This window comes from Macrobrachium nipponense, chromosome 43 (assembly GCF_015104395.2).
Source record: "Macrobrachium nipponense isolate FS-2020 chromosome 43, ASM1510439v2, whole genome shotgun sequence".
Taxonomy (NCBI): domain Eukaryota; kingdom Metazoa; phylum Arthropoda; class Malacostraca; order Decapoda; family Palaemonidae; genus Macrobrachium; species Macrobrachium nipponense.
This window is the reverse complement of record NC_061104.1, coordinates 2,375,221-2,389,297: the sequence shown is the minus strand read 5'-3', so window position 1 is coordinate 2,389,297 and position 14,077 is coordinate 2,375,221. Positions and strand designations below refer to the sequence as shown.

At 49.0% G+C, this 14,077-nt stretch overlaps 1 protein-coding gene across 1 annotated transcript in view; it reads left to right on the top strand.

Annotated features, from left to right (window-relative positions):
* Positions 1 to 14,077, top strand: part of LOC135213979 (microtubule-associated protein RP/EB family member 1-like) — a gene marked incomplete in the record, with an annotated part of 37,975 nt that overhangs the window by 5,208 nt on the left and 18,690 nt on the right. The window contains 3 exon segments of the mRNA XM_064248057.1: positions 10,769 to 10,828; positions 11,690 to 11,837; positions 12,914 to 13,023. Of these exon segments, the coding sequence (XP_064104127.1) occupies positions 10,769 to 10,828; positions 11,690 to 11,837; positions 12,914 to 13,023 (318 nt within the window).

Genomic DNA, 14,077 nt, shown 5'->3' with positions numbered 1-14,077 from the left:
AATGGACTTCACCGATAATGATGCGGATGAGATGCTGCTTTGTCCTGTGAGGGCGCTACGGCGCTATCTGAAGAGAACTCGACACCTCAGGCCTGAGTGTCCGACGCCTCTTCGTTAGCACCGGGTCACCAAGAAAGAAGTATCCAAGAACACTCTTTCTTTCTGGCTGCGTGAGGTCATCAGGAGGGCGTATGAGGGCTGATGGTAGTGACGACATCCGTACGTCCCGTCCGAGAGCTCACGCGTCAGAAGTATTGCCCGTCGTTGGCGTTCCGTAAGCAATTTCTTCTCCGTGGCGCAGGTCCTGAAGGCAGGGGTCTGGTCTAACCAGACTACCTTTACGTCCTTCTACCTTCGGGATATTGCCCACAGGTCCTTGGATAACATTTTCCTGGGACCCGTGGTGGCTGCTCAACAAGTTGGTAGCTAACCCAGACCCTCGCAGGCTGAACAGCATCGAGTCCTGGTGTGACTGTGTGGATGGATGTGTGAGTGAGTGAGTGACTGGCTCTCTCTCCCATCTTTCCTTCCCCTCTACCTGTGGGCAGAGGGCCATTGGTCGTCACTACGCTAGGATGAGGACGAGATGCAGGTGAGCTATATGACAGAGCCCCATCCTATCCCTTTCACTAGGGATAGGAGCAGAATATCCACCACTTCCTTCTACACAAGGGGGGAAGTGGATGCCTACAAGAGTCAAACCCATGACTTTATATTTGCTCCTGTACAGGAACAAGTTCTTACATTGCTGGTACGAAGAGATACGCATGCCTCTCTCTTAGTACTCGGTCCAGAGGTCTGACCATTGATCCTGCGGGTGCACCCCGATCAATCGGACAGAGGCTTGGATCCCTCCCTCGCTCTTACGACCAGGGAGGCTTCCAAGGTTGGGCGAACACCAGTCTGTTCACAAAACACTTCAGATTTCCACCCACCCCCAAGAAGTGAGTCTTCCTATTGTAAAAGGACCGAAGGTTTTGTATGCCGTGTCGGAACAAATGACAATTTGTCTAAAATTGCATTTTCCTAACTATACAAACCTGAGGTCCTTTTACACATAGCCCCACCTCATGCCACCCCTCACTCTGCAGTTTTTGCTTGGGCCAAAAGCAAAAGTGATTTGTTTACCTCCCAGTCGCGCGCGAGCTGCGCCTGTCGGACAAGCAGTTAACTACCACCGACCCCTTGTTCGAAGCTTACGAACCTATCCAGCTGCCGCTAGTACCTTTTCCTATTGTAAAAGGACCTCAAGGTTTGTATAGTTTTTAGGAAAAATGCAATTTTAGACAAATTCTCATATTTTGTTTGGTCTCTCAGCATAACTCCTTTAAAGGCGAAGGTCACGTGACTTACCCCGGATGCTTGACAAACTTGCCTATACTGATTCGAACCAGTCAGTCGGCAGCTGTCAGAGCGCCAGAGTCAGTTACGAACTATGCTATGGACTTAGTTCGGTTGTTCCAGAGCAATCATTACTTCGTCTTAATAGCTTGTCAGTATGAGTACTGTACATAACCAAAGTCGAGAAGAGGGATAGGTCATACGACTATTCCCTTCTTTTCGTCTTAGGTAACTGCATGACTTCTCTTGAGAAGTCAAGCACAAAGGGATGGGGATTTTGTGACGCTCGATTTCGTACCGATCTTCGTAGCGAAGACTCAGAAACCCTTCGGTAACTGACGATTGGTTCGAGTCCTTCACAATACCATCCCTAATGGACGTCACCCCCGCCTCCGATACGAAGGCTATGCTGCTTTGTCCAGTGAAGGTGCGACGGAGCTGTCTGAAGAAAACTCGACACCCAGGATGAGTGTGGAGCCTCTTCATCATTCTCTCGCGTTCCGCAAGAACTTCTCCGTGGCGCAGGTAATAAAGGCAGGCGCCTGTCCAACCGGACCGCATGCACCTCCTTCTACCTTCAGGATATTGCCCACAGTTCCTTGGATCTTTTTCCTTGGGAACCGTGGTGGTTGCTCAACACGTTGTGTAGTTAACCCAGACCCTCGCAGGCTGAACAGCATCGAGTCCTGGTGTGACCGTAAGAATGGATTGGAGGAATGAGAGTGTGACTGGCTCCTCTTCCCATCTTTTTCTTCCCTCTACCTTTGGGTAGAGGGACACGGTCGTCACCCTGCTGGGTAAGTGACGAGATGCAGGTGAGCTACTCAATAGAGCACCATCCTATCCCTTTCAGTAGGGATAGGAGTAAATATCCACCACTTCCTCCAACAAGGGGGAGGAAGTGGATGCCAAATTGAGACAAACCCATCATTTTATGATTGTCTCTTGCAAACAGGAACAAGTTCTTGCTTGCTGGTACGAAGAGATACGCTTGCCTCTCTCTTAGTACTTGGCCCAGAGGTCTGACCATTGATCCTGCGGTGCACACCCCGATCAATCGGACAGAGGTTTGGATCCCTCCCTTGCTCTTACGACCAGGGAGGCACTCCAGGGTTGGACGAACACCAGTCTGTTCACACCAAAAAGACTCAGATTCCTCCCACCAAGAAGTGAGTCTTCCTATTGTTAAAGGGACCGAGGGTTTGGGTATTACGTATCGGAACAAATGACAATTTGTCGAAAATTGCATTTTTCCTAACTATACAAACCTGAGGTCCTTTACATATAGTCCCACCTCATGCCACCCTCACTCTGCAACTTTTTTGCATGGGCCTAAAGCAAAAGTGATTCTTCACCTCTCGGGCGCGCGGGCGCGCGCACGATCGGACAAGCAGTTAACTACCGTTCTCCCCTTGTTCGAAGCTTACGACCGTCCCAGCTGCCGCTAGTTTACCTTCCTTTTGTTAAAGGACTCAGGTTTGTATAGTTAGGAAAAATGCAATTTTGGACAAATTGTCATTTTTGGGAAGACATTAGGTCACAATCCTATAGGGAATTTTTGGTGGGAAATTAGGACAGTCTTTGGTGTAATTTTTCATGAGATGAACACATGAAAGTGAGTTTATCGTTGCTGAAGGTTAATGGGAGTTATATTTAGAGTTAGATCTTGAAAAGAATGATAAATATTTGAGTATGTATTTGGTTTGATGTTGTGGGGTCTCTGTTACTTTATAACATGCTTGTTTGTTGATCTGCTGTTTCACTTAGAGACATTGACTGTTATTGACAATCTAGAAAATTCTATTACATCTGTTGTTCACTGAGAAAAAAAAGTATTTAGACACTGATAAGGTATTGTGTATTTTAAGCTCAGATTTTGTCTTTGTTCCGACACGGCATACAAACCTTCGGTCCTTTTACAATAGGAAGGTACTAGCGGCAGCTGGATAGGTCGTAAGCTTTCGAACAAGGGGTTCGGTAGTTAACTGCTTGTCCGACAGGCGCGCGCGACTGGGAGGTAAACAAATCACTTTTGCTTTCTCGGGCCTGCTGGCGTCGTGGACGTGTATCATCGCTCTCTGCCCGCTTCATCGTCGTTTGCTTTCGCATGATTGTGTTTTTCTTTTTCTAATTATCTAGTGAAACTGAATTGTAAGTACAATCATTTCATTGAATTCTTTGTGAATTAAGGATCTTGGTGTCACCACGCCCTCCGATTACCCGAGTGCCGGGACTGAAGGGCGTAAGTGCGGGAATTCATTTTCCCAGAAATGATCCTCGTATTGTGTGCTCGGTGCCGAGGGCGGGAGCACTCGCTCCGAGCGTAGATTGGGTTGGAAATGTGTAGATGAAAATCGTAAGTAAGTGCTCTTTTCATTTATATTTTTTTGACCTGTATGCCCGTTGCCGAACGAATGCGCTCGGCACGGAAACTTATTTAGTATGGAAGTGGAATCGCAAGTACAGTATTCTTTTTCATTTTCATATATTATTTTGATTGTAGCAATACTCATTTTGGATCAGTTTCCGAGCTTACCCGGAAATTGATCCTTCCCCCTTTTTTATTTTGAATGAAGTGAAATCGCAAGTGCAGTTCTTTTTCATTTTCATTTTTTTTGAGATTGCATTGTTTACTGGGATCAATGTTTCTGCTATTCCCGGGAATTTGATCCTTTCCCCTTTTTATTGTATGAAGTGAAATCGCAAGCGCAGTAGTCTTTTCATTTTCATATATTTTTTGATTGCATCAATTCATTATGGATCAAGGTTTCCAGAAACCTTGATCCATAAAGGTAAGGAATTGATCCTTTCACCCTTGCGCTCGGTACCTAGGGCGCAAATGCGCTCGATCCGAGCCCTTATTCATTGTGAAGTGAATCGTATGCAAGATGCATTTTCATTTTATCCTTATTATTGATTGCATCAAATATTTATTTTGGTTCAAGTTCCGCTCAGTCAGGGAATTGATCCTTATGCCCTTGCATTCGGGGCCGATGGCACGATTGCTCTCGGGCTCTTATATTGTTGTTGGGTACATGGGTACTGTGCGGGGGTGGGGAAACGAGAAACCCCCCCCCAAACCCCCCCCGCTCAACTCCCACAGGCCCTTCCCCTTGGGGGGGGGGGGAGGTTATCGGCGTTCTTCTCCTCGCCCGATCCGTCGAGCGCGGGGGAGGGCGCTCGGTGCCCGATGTACAATTGTATTAGGGGTCTTCCACTCGTTCGGAGAGGGCTCACCCCCCCGCGCGAGGGGGGACTTCCCCCCCACTAATCGCTACTACTGTTATTTCCGCAGGTGCTACTGCCACGAGGGTGGACCTTGGTGAGGTATGGGCGTCCTTCCATTTGCAGGGCGTGCTAGTGTCCAGGGGCTGCGCGGTTCTATGTCTGGGCCTACTGCGGTCACCATGGAGTAGTGACCACGCAACCAGGTGACGACGTCCCTCCTCACCTGGTGTACTCGCCTCACGTGGTAACAGTCTTGCCTACAGCCGCTGTGAAGTGCCGTTAGCCGTACCGAGAGGGGGCGTGCCGCCGCCGCTCGTGGTTGCCGCGCTGCCGCGACCACACTTCCGCTGCCCTAGAGCTCGCCCCCTGGACCTGCCGCCAGTACCAGGATGTTGCTGGCTGCTGCTCCACTTCCTGTGTTTCCGGTGCTGCCTGCCGTACCTGCCGATTCTGGCTGACTGTCCATGCAGTTGCTGCGCTGGCTGTCCCTGTCGTTGCTGCGCTGGCTGTCCCTGCCGTTGCTGCGCTGGCTGTCCCTACCGATGCTGTGCTGGCTGTGCCTGCTGTTTCTGAGATGCCCATACCTGCTGATGTCGTCCCTGTTCTGTGGTGGTACTACCCCAGACTTTGGTCTGTCTGTACAGGTGCGTCCGGGCCCTGTGGCTTCGGCTACAGCAGCCCCGGCTCCGCCCTGGATAACAGATCTTACGTCTGTCCTTCCTGAGGAAGCTGACGAAGAAGAGGAGGAAGGTGTCGTCGTCGTCGTCTTCATCTTCTTCATCGTCGTCGGCTGCCGCCTCTTCCCCTTCGACTTCTAAGGCTTCACAGCCGAGGAAGAAGAAGGTTGCCTCCTCCCTCCTAAGAAGTCTCCCTCGGGAGCTTCTTTCGGGACCCGTCTCACCTCGGTGGGGACGGGAGGGTTCCTTTCCGCTGGTCCTCCTGCTCCTTCGGGAGCGGGGGCCCCGTCTCTTCTTCCGCAAGGAAGACGACTACGGGGACCAGAGGGGTACCGGCTAACACCGGTACTTCCTCGCCTGGTGTCAGTGGTTCTGCCACTGCATCAGGGTCCGCGTCTCTGGCTCGTTCGCGGGAGGTACCGAGTGTACGGTCGCCTACAGCGACCGTGCAGCCAGGAACCAGACCTCTGAGTCCGCTCAGCGTCAGGTTCACGGCACGGGGCGGAAGACTGGTGACAGCCGCTTATGCGACTCTCACCAGACCAGCTCTCACTCTCGCGGCGAACAGCTGGCTAACCCGAGGGGACGTGACGTCCACGACCGACCACGGGCTGAGGCTGGGAAGAGGTCCTCCCGTTCGCCGGTGCCAGCCACGGATGGAACCAGCGACGTGGACGGGTTCCGTGAGGACAAGCACCGGTCTCATCACGTGACAGTGGAGCCTGCAGGTCGCCTGACCGTCGCTCTCACAGAAAGCGACCGGGTACGGCAACCAGCACCAGCTCTTCTGATACTTGAGATCGGGGCCGCTGTGCTCAGTCCAGCCGTTCTCCACAGGAGACGGTTCGACCAGGCCTGCAGCTCGATCGCCACCGCGCGGTTGACGATCGCCTGCAGCCCTCAAAGCCTGCTGGTGCTGCCAGCGAGCAATGAGGGAGCGTCAGGTCTGCCTCTCCCGTACCTTCAACCTCCTCGGGTTACACCGGGAGGAGCGAGGTATTGAGGAGTGATCGTGAGGGGTGCGCCCCTCATGATCCACCACAACGCCCTACGTGCCTAGGCCACGGGTTTCTGGGACCCGGTCCCAGGGACGTATGCGCAACGTGGAATGGGGAAGACCCTGAGAGGGCTGTCGCTGTTCCCCCTTCTTAGGAGGAAGGTTCTCGGAAATGCTCTTGTTCGAAGGGCTTAACGGTCCCACTCTGCAAGATGCTGTGACTTCCGAGATCCAGAGGGACTTTGTCGAGTTTTACGGCGCTGATTCGTCAGCACAATGATCTCGGGAAGGATCACCGCTCCCACCAGCAGAGCCACCCGTCTCGGCTCGAGTCGTTTTGGGGCCCGAGAGGGAACCCAAATCGACGGTGGGTCTGCCGCGATCGGAGCTTGCCGACTGGGTTGAACCAGGTAGTCTCTCGTCTCCGGACAAGAAGGCTCTCTCAGTTCTGGACGGTCGAACAAGCTCTTCACCTCCTCTACTGCGACAGAGGCGTTTTTCTACGTGTCTTCGGACATCCGTATTTAAATACCCCTTCGGTCCTCCTGAGGTTTCTACCTCGACGAGGACTGGAATGAGTCGGACCGGTATCGGCTCTCTCCTGTCAGGTGTCGATTAACCCCACCCAGACGACGTTCACAGTGGAAACTTAAGGACGGCGTTCCCCCTCACCTGCTGCCGGAAGTGGGGGGGGTGCCTGGCCAGCCATTGGGCAACTTGGCAGCGCCACGGCGCCGAGACCTGGATTGTAGATGTCCTTCGGGAGGGAGATCTATTAACCTTCGAATCTCGGTCACCCCTCACCTCCAACCCGGTCCAACAGCAAGGCGTACGTTCCAGGGGCATCGAAGAACGTAGCATTGAGACAGGAGATCAAGACCATGCTGAGCAAGAGAGCTGTAGAAATCGGCACGGATCAGTCACCGGGCTTTTACAGCCGACTCTTCCTGGTGGAAAAGTCTACGAGAGGCTGGCGCCCGGTGATAGATCTCTCTCCCCTGAACCGGTTGGTTCGCCAGACCCGGTTCACGATGGAGACGGCACGACGCAGTGCTCGACTCTATCAGGGAGAACGATTACATGCTTTCAGTGGACTTGAAGGATGCGTATTTACAAATACCCATTCATCAGTCCTCCAGAAAGTACCTCCGCTTCATCCTCGACGGGACGGTGTACCAGCTCAGGCCACGTTGCTTCGGTCTCTCAACCGCCCCACAGGTGTTCACGCGAGTGTTCACTCTGGTGTCTGCTTGGGCCCATTCGCACGGGATACGTCTGATGGGGTATCTCGACGATTGGTTAGTCCTGGCGAGCTACCGCTCGCAGTTGCTACAGGACAGGGATCGACTGCTCGAGTTCTGTCGCGATCTGGGGATCGTTCTGAACTTCGAAAAGTCCGATCTCGAGAACAAGCAGAGGATGAAGTACCTGGGTATGCGGATCGACACGGTAGCAGGGCGAGTCTTCCCCGCAGACTCGCGGATCAGCAGATTCAGGGAGGCAGCCAACCAGTTCCTGTCTCGGCAGGAACAGGTAGCTCAGCGATGGCAAGTCGTGATCGGACACCTGTCGTCACTCGGGAAGCCAGTCCCTAACGGGCGTCTTCACCTGCGGTCTCTTCAGGGAGACTGAAGGAGAGTTGGTCACAGGCGACGGATCCCCCAAGCTTTCCATTGTCACGGACACAGGAGGTGAGGCAGGACCTAGCCGTGAACTGGACGACAGGAACCCCTTAAGAGGAGTGCCTCTGCGCACTCTCCCCCCGGGACATGCAGCTGCTTTCAGACGCATCGACCGAGGGATGGGGCGCACACCTGGAAGAGTTGCGGACTTCAGGAGTGTGGTACGAGAACGACAAGCACCTTCACATCAATGTACTGAAACTCAAGGCAGCGTTCCTCGCTCTCCAAGAGTTCCAGGACCGCTTGATGGACACTCAGTGGTGTTGATGTACGTCAACACCACGGTGGTGGCTTACGTCAACAAACAGGGGGGGCCTAGTGGTCTCTCCCGTTGTATCAGTTGACTCGGCAGGTGCACGAGTGGGCCGAGGCGCACTCAATAGAGCTGTCGGCACGCTACATTCCAGGGAAGGAATGTAGTAGCAGACACGCTCAGCCGTCGGGATCAGGTGATAGGGACCGAATGGTCTCTACACCAGGACGTGGCGGAAAGGCTCTTCGACCTGTGGCGGCGACCAGTCGAGGATCTGTTCGCCATCCGGCACAACAGGAAGCTCCAGGTGTTCTTCTCGCCGTGCCGGATCCATGGGCAGCTGAAGAGGACGCTCTTCAACACCCGTGGGACGACCTCTTCGCCTATGCCCTTTCCTTTCCCCGTTCAGCCTGATTCGCAAGGTGATCAGTCGAGCACTGGTCATCCCGAATCTCAGGATGATCCTGATGGCTCCCAAATGGCCACAGGCCATTTGGTATCCGGACCTGCTGGCTCTTCTCGCAAGAGAACCGAGAGAAATTCCCCATTGGCACAACCTTCTCGCCCAGCACACGTCGAGCGGTACCACCGAGCAGTCCAGTCCCTACGTCTTCACGGCTGGCTGTTATCCACCATCTCTTGCGAACGAGAAGCTTTTTTTCGTAGCGCAGCAACAGAGATGGCTGGAAACGTCCGTCAGTCCTCTGCAGCTGTGTACCAGTGGGAAGTCGGCCGTCTTCTGTGGTTGGTGTCGTAGACGGGGCCTATCTCCTCTCAGAGCCACTCTTCAGCAGGTAGCGGTTTTCCTCGTTTTTCTTTTTCTTCGCCGAGGAAGCTCCTCTAAGTTCCCACAGTCAAAGGATACAGAGCCGCCTTGACGCTCGTCCTGAAACTGACGGGATTGGACATCTCGAACTCGTTCGAGATCTCCTTGCTTAAGAGCAGCCTCCAAAGGTCTTGCCAACCCAGGGAACTCACAAGACCCTCTTCTTGCTGGACCTGGCATCGGCGAAGAGAGTACGGGAACTTCATGCAGATAATGATGTGGATGAGATGCTGCTTTGTCCTGGGAGGACGCTACGGCGCTATCTGAAGAGAACTCGACACCTCGGGCCTGAGTGTCGACGCCTCTTCGTTTAGCAACGGGGTCACCAAGAAGAAGTATCAAGAACACTCTTTCGTCCTGGCTGCGTGAGGTCTTCAGGAGGGCGTATGAGGCTGATGGTAGTGACGACATCCGTACGTCCCGTCCTAGAGCTCACGAAGTCAGAAGTATTGGCCCCTCGTTGGCAGTTTCGTAAGAACTTCTCCGTGGCGCAGGTATGGAAGGCAGGGGTCTGGTACAACCAGACTACCGCACCTTCCTTATACCTCTTGGATATTGCCCATAGGTCCTTGGATCGGTTTCCTTAGGACCCGTGGTGGCTGCTCAACACGTCGTCTAGCTAACCCAGACCCTAGCAGGCTGAACAGCATCGAGTCCTGGTGTGACTGTATGAATAGATAGTGAATGAGAAAGTGACTGGCTTCTCTTTCTATCTTTTTCTACCCCTCTACCTGTGGGTAGAGGGATACGGTCATTACCCTGCTGGATAAGGACGAGATGCCGGTGAGCTATATGACAGAGCCCCATCCTATCCCTTTCACTAGGGATAGGAGCAGAATATCCACCACTTCCTTCTACAAGGGGGGAAGTGGATGCCTACAAGAGTCAAAACCATGACTTTATCTTTGCTCCTGTACAGGAACAAGTTCTTACATTGCTGGTACGAAGAGATACGCTTGCCTCTCTCTTAGTACTCGGTCCAGAGGTCTGACCATTGATCCTGCGGTGCACACCCCGATCAATCGGACAGAGGCTTGGATCCCTCCCTCGCTCTTACGACCAGGGAGGCTTCCAAGGTTGGGCGAACACCAGTCTGTTCACAAAAGACTCAGATTCCACCCACCAAGAAGTGAGTCTTCCTATTGTAAAAGGACCGAAGGTTTGTATGCCGTGTCGGAACAAATGACAATTTGTCCAAAATTGCATTTTCCTAACTATAAAAACCTGAGGTCCTTTTACACATAGCCCCACCTCATGCCACCCCTCACTCTGCAGTTTTTGCTTGGGCCAAAAGCAAAAGTGATTTGTTTACCTCCCAGTCGCGCGCGCTGCGCGCCTGTCGGACAAGCAGTTAACTACCGAACCCCTTGTTCGAAAGCTTACGACCTATCCAGCTGCCGCTAGTACCTTCCTATTGTAAAAGGACCTCAGGTTTGTATAGTTAGGAAAAATGCAATTTTGGACAAATTGTCATTTTTTGATGTTATGCAGTACATAATTGCTTTTATGAAGATATCTTGCTAATTAAAGAGACTGTCACAACAGCAGAGCAGAACTAGGAGATAGCTGAAGAACAGTATCTAAGCAAAAGGTTAGATTTACAAAACAGTTAAATGATTTATGGTCAACCAATTCACATTAGTGCAGTACAAAGACCAATTAAAGGGAACAAAGTTGTAGGTGTTACAAAGATGTGAGGACTTAGGATCTGGTGGTCAGTAGCCAACACAACACTATTTATGAACTTTCACATTTTATTCCCAGATTGTTCCTGTCGACAAACTAATAAAAGGAAAATTCCAAGATAATTTTGAGTTTTTGCAGGTGAGTTTTTTTTGTTTTTATTTGAAAAGCTGAAAAATGTTCTTGATATAGTGCGGAAATGGTTCGGTGAAATCTTTGCTTGTAGATAGTATATGTACGGTGGTTCCCCCGTATTCGTGGGGGATGCGTACCAGACACCCCCGCGAATAGCTTAGAATTGTGAATAGTAGATACCCCTATAAAAATGCTTAAAACTGCCTATTTTGTTAGTTGAAACTCAAGAAAAACCCACTAAAAATGTTCATACCTGTTTTTATCTTATAGTTTTACCATTTTATGATGAAATTGATAAAAGAAAAACAGGGATTTGTGGATATTTCTTATAGAAAATACCGTCGAATGTGTGAATTTCCCACTAATAACGGGTGGATATGGTCCATAAAGAAATCTGCGAATGTCAAGAACGCGAATAAGGGGGGTCCACTGTATGTTACTTATTGTGAGGGCTACTTGTGGGGGCAGTTGGGTTTGTTAAATTATGAGGAAATCAAGTTTTGGACTAAACCTAAGATTTGCAGCTTACATAACTCTTCCTTCCTGTAGGCATTACTTGAGGTTCATTGCAGTGTCCTCTCGGCCTCTAGCTACAACCCTTTCCTTGCTTGTACTTCACCCCTGTTCACATTCTTTCTTTATTCCATCTTACTTTCCACCCTCTTCTAACAATTGTTTCATAGTGCAACTGCTTTGAGGTTTTCCTCCTGTTACACCTTTTAAACCTTTCTACTCCCAATTTTCCTTTCAGCACTGAATGACCTCATTGGTCCCAGCAATTGGCCTTCGGCCTAAATTGTACATTCTATTTATCTATATCTTCACATTAAAATTAGTTTGGACATTTTTTGTTTATTTTCTTTGCAGTGGTTTAAAAAATTCTTTGATGCAAATTATGATGGGTCAGAGTATGACGCTTTAGCCGCTCGATTTGGGGAGCCCATGATGGGCAAGAGTGGAGTCGCTAGAAAACCAATCGGAGGGGCTCCCAGAGCCATGGCCCGACCAACAGGAGGTAAGAGAGAGGGAGGTCCTTTGATGTAAACTTGTGAAGTGATTTAGATACATTATTTTATGGAGCTTTTGCATCTTGGCAAATTTTAATTCCTCTGATTAAGTTGCTCTGAGCTTACCTTGCTTGATGTAAATTATTGTTATTCATAAGTAGGAATACAACTCATTCATTTAGTTTTCAGGATCTTAATGTTTAGTAATTGCAGGACATTTTAGTCTTGTTGAACTTAGTTTGTAATGCTAGATTAGTTTGTATTTACTAAACAAAGTAAAATTCCTACAAGTTGGAATTGGTTTAAGAAGATTTTGGTGCAGTTAATTGATGAAAAAACAATAAGAAAACTTGTCATTAGAGTTCAGAAGATTTTTGTGTTTTCTTGGCACACACATCAATTTCTCAAAACATTGCAGAATATTTATTGTTTTGCAGTCTACTTAGAATAAGGGTAATGAGCCAAACACCAGATTGTGAATTGTATTCCTGTGTTTTACATTCTCAGGTTTTGTGAGTTGTTACTCTTGGGTAGTTTTCCCAGATTACAATGTCAAATTTCAGATTGTGAGAGGTTAAGCAAGAGTAAAAATTGTAGCAAAACAAATTTCAAGTAGTTGGATAGACAAAAGACCAAAAGGGTTCAATAAAAGTAAGAGGTTGAAAGCGTAGCAGCTGCAGGGCTGTGGAGAACCACTTGAAACATGAGCGTATCATGTGACACATTTTAAGCATTATCCCTTGGGAAGATCAGAGGAAAACGGGTGTGTGACTTTTATGGCAATCTGTAGGAAAGAGTAGTTAGGTTAGGTGGACTTCAAGTTCATTGGATAATTTTCTTCTTCCTATTGAGCATCATATTCTTTAGAAGCTTGAATTTCATGTCGATGGCCCCTGTGGGTTTGTTCCATATGAATAGGGTTCATCCTCTGAATAATATATAATAGTAATAATTTTGAAAGTCTTTGTTTCTGAAATGTAGAGCTTACGCATGATGAATAGAATGTGGAGTTGAATTGGGGTAAGGAGAGTTAAACCCCTCATTTAAACATTTATACCAGGTTAGTTTCATTAATCCTTTACAGGAGCTTTGACAGGAGCACGTGCCACTCCTTCTCGCATTGCCTCGCGGCCAGCTACAACCGCTCGTTCTCCTGGTATGAATAATGCTCAAGTTGAGGAACTTTCTAGTCAGGTACGGCTTTTTGTTACGTAAATTGCAGATGACTACAGGCAGTCTCCAGGTTACGGCAGGAGTTCTGTTCCGGCGGCCTGCCATAAGTTGGAAATTGCCTTAACCCGGTACATCTTAAAAATTCATAAAAATGAGAGAGAAAGGGGTTTGTAAACCAGACGTCTCCCCTCATAGCAGGGACCTCTTAGTGAAGTCTCCCAGTGACTACAGCTTCCTAAACTAGTTTTCTCACCTTGATATGCTGCCAGCAAATTATGGTTCTTATGGCACTGTGAACTGGATTTAAGCGCTCTAATCCTAGTTACAGCAACTTTACCCCGGCCGATTTTTTGATGAATTTATTGGAAAAAGTGGCGTAAGTACAGAACTCTGTAGGTTGAGACAGCCATAATTTGGGGACTGCCTGTACAAGTCTCTTGACACACTGTTATGATGTACTTTTGCCTCAGTGAGTGGAATTTTATATATGTTGGGATTTCAACTTTATTGTACTGTATATTCAATTTAACTTGTCAGAAGTTGACATTAAAAAATGATTAATTCTTTTTAACTTGTCAGCAGTTGCTTGACCTAGTGTCATTAATTTTTTATTAGCTCTATACAATGAAGTTGTTTTTATGAGCAGTTTTGTCTCTTGACATATCTACAATTTTCAGAGGAAATAGGTGATGAAGCCTCATGGCTAGGTGAGTAAGTAGAAATCTCATTTTCATACATTCAACTTACCTGTCAGATATATACATAGCTATCGACTCCGTCGTCCCCGACAGAAATTCGAATTTCGCGGCACACGCTACAGGTAGTCAGGTGATCTACCTGCCTGCCGCTGGGAGGCAGGACTAGGAACTATTCCCGTTTTCTAATCAGATTCTCTCTGTCGCTGGGAAGGTAAACATATGTTTGCTTTCCTCCTGATTGATTTCGTGTTTCATCGCCATCGATCTTCTGGGCCGACTTTTACAGGGAAGTACTGGATCGGTGGTTTGGCATACGTTTTTAATAACTTTTTAATAACTTTTTAATAACTTTTAATGAATTAACTTCGAAGTTTTCG